General features: G+C 37.4%; 1 protein-coding gene across 1 annotated transcript in view; it reads right to left on the bottom strand.

The window, feature by feature from the left end:
- Positions 1-1,796, bottom strand: part of LOC106874303 (DDRGK domain-containing protein 1) — a 34,293-nt gene that overhangs the window by 4,471 nt on the left and 28,026 nt on the right. Inside the window, exon 6 of the mRNA XM_052972684.1 lies at positions 1,096-1,243. Coding sequence (XP_052828644.1) covers positions 1,096-1,243 — 148 coding nt within the window. The remainder of the gene's footprint in view (positions 1-1,095; positions 1,244-1,796) is intronic.

Here is a 1,796-nt window from a genome sequence, read left to right as displayed (position 1 = left end):
GGAGGGAGAGAGAGAGGAGGGAGGGAGAGAGAGAGGAGGGAGGGAGAGAGAGAGGAGGGAGGGAGAGAGAGATGGTGGTGGTGGTGGTTGGATAGTGAAAAATGTGTTTTTTTTAATTAAGCTTTTTATACCTATCATGTAATATATGCACGTAAGTGCAATTCCATGAAATATTCACCCATATCTATGTGGCAGATATATGCAATTGAACTAAAGGTTGTATCACATATACAGGATTTTTTTTTTTGTTTATGGGGAAAATGGAAAAACAAGAGTGAATATCCATTTTATGAGTGCTGTGTATTAAGTCTATAAAATTGTGCATAAAGTATATAAAGTGCACTAAGTAATCATTGTATTCCAATATATATATATATCTATTTGGAAATGGATGCATGGCATTCAATTAAATAATATATATATATGCATATATGGGTACAGGACGTCACCAACAGTAAACAACATGAAATACGAAAACAAATTAAATATGCAAATAAAAAGAGAAAAAAGGACAAGTAATACAAAGAATGACCCTTCATCAGTTGTCAGTTGTCTATCTATTCCCCATTTCAAGCACAGCATCACAAGAATGCACATGCAATGGTGCATGTGATAAGTGTTGGTAATGTTACCATATAGAAAGCACTGGTGATGGTGCCACATAAAAAGCACCCAGTACACTCTTTAAAGTGGTTGGCTGCAGGAAGAGCATCCAGTTGTAGAAACCATGCCAGAACAAACTATGAAGCTTGGTGTGGTCCCATGGCCTTACGAGCTCATGTCAAACTGTCCAACCCATGCCAGCATGGAATATGGACATTAAATGATATGTGTGTGTGTGTACCCTTGTCTCGACATCATGTGATGGTTGTAAATTAGCATCACCACCATACAAGTGATGCTGTTCGCTTCTAGTCTTATGTGAAAAATGTCTGACCATGGAGGTATATTACTTTGTTTGGAAGCAGGTGAGGGCAGGCAACAGAAAAAGGCATCCATAGAAAATCTATCTCAACAAATTCTGTCTGATCCATGGCAGCATGGAAAAGTAGATGTTAAAACGATAATAACGATGATGATTATACACACACACACACACATGAAAAATTAAAAAGCTTACATCTAAATCTGTTGTTTTTTCTTCTTCTCCTTCTTCATCTATTGTAAACTCAGCTTTCATCTTCAAATATTCTTCATGTTCCCTTTTCTCTTCTTCTTCCTTTGCTTTCTTCAGTGCAAGTTCCTGAAAAATAATAAAAATACTAATGATAATAATAATGGTTTCAAATTTTGGCACAAGGCCAGCAATTTCAGGGAAGGGGTTAAGTTCATTAAATTAACCACAGTGTACAACTGGTAACAATAAATAATGATGATAATAATGGTTTCAAATTCTGGCATAGGGCAGAAATTTTAGTGGAAGGGGATCAGTCAATAACACTGACACAAATTCTTGACTGGTACTTTATTTAATCGACCCCAAAAAGATGAAAAGCAAAGTGTGATCAAACAATTAGACTGTCTCGAAATTTGGTAGCCATCTGGCTTCACTTGTCCTCAGTCAAATCGTCCAACCCATGCTAGCATGGAAAGCGGACGTTAAACGACGACGATGATGATGATGATGATGATGCGATATCAATATTAATATTTTTTACTACTCTAGGCACAAGGCCCGAAATTTTGGGGGGAGGGGGCCAGTCGATTATATCAACCCCAGTATGTAACCGGTACTTAATTTATTGAGCCCCAAAAGGATGGAAAGCAAAGTTGGCCTTGGCGGATTTTGAACTCAG

Source organism: Octopus bimaculoides, chromosome 14 (assembly GCF_001194135.2).
Source record: "Octopus bimaculoides isolate UCB-OBI-ISO-001 chromosome 14, ASM119413v2, whole genome shotgun sequence".
NCBI classification, from domain to species: Eukaryota; Metazoa; Mollusca; class Cephalopoda; order Octopoda; family Octopodidae; genus Octopus; species Octopus bimaculoides.
The sequence above is the reverse complement of the archived record's forward strand: the minus strand, read 5'-3'. Positions and strand labels throughout refer to the sequence as shown.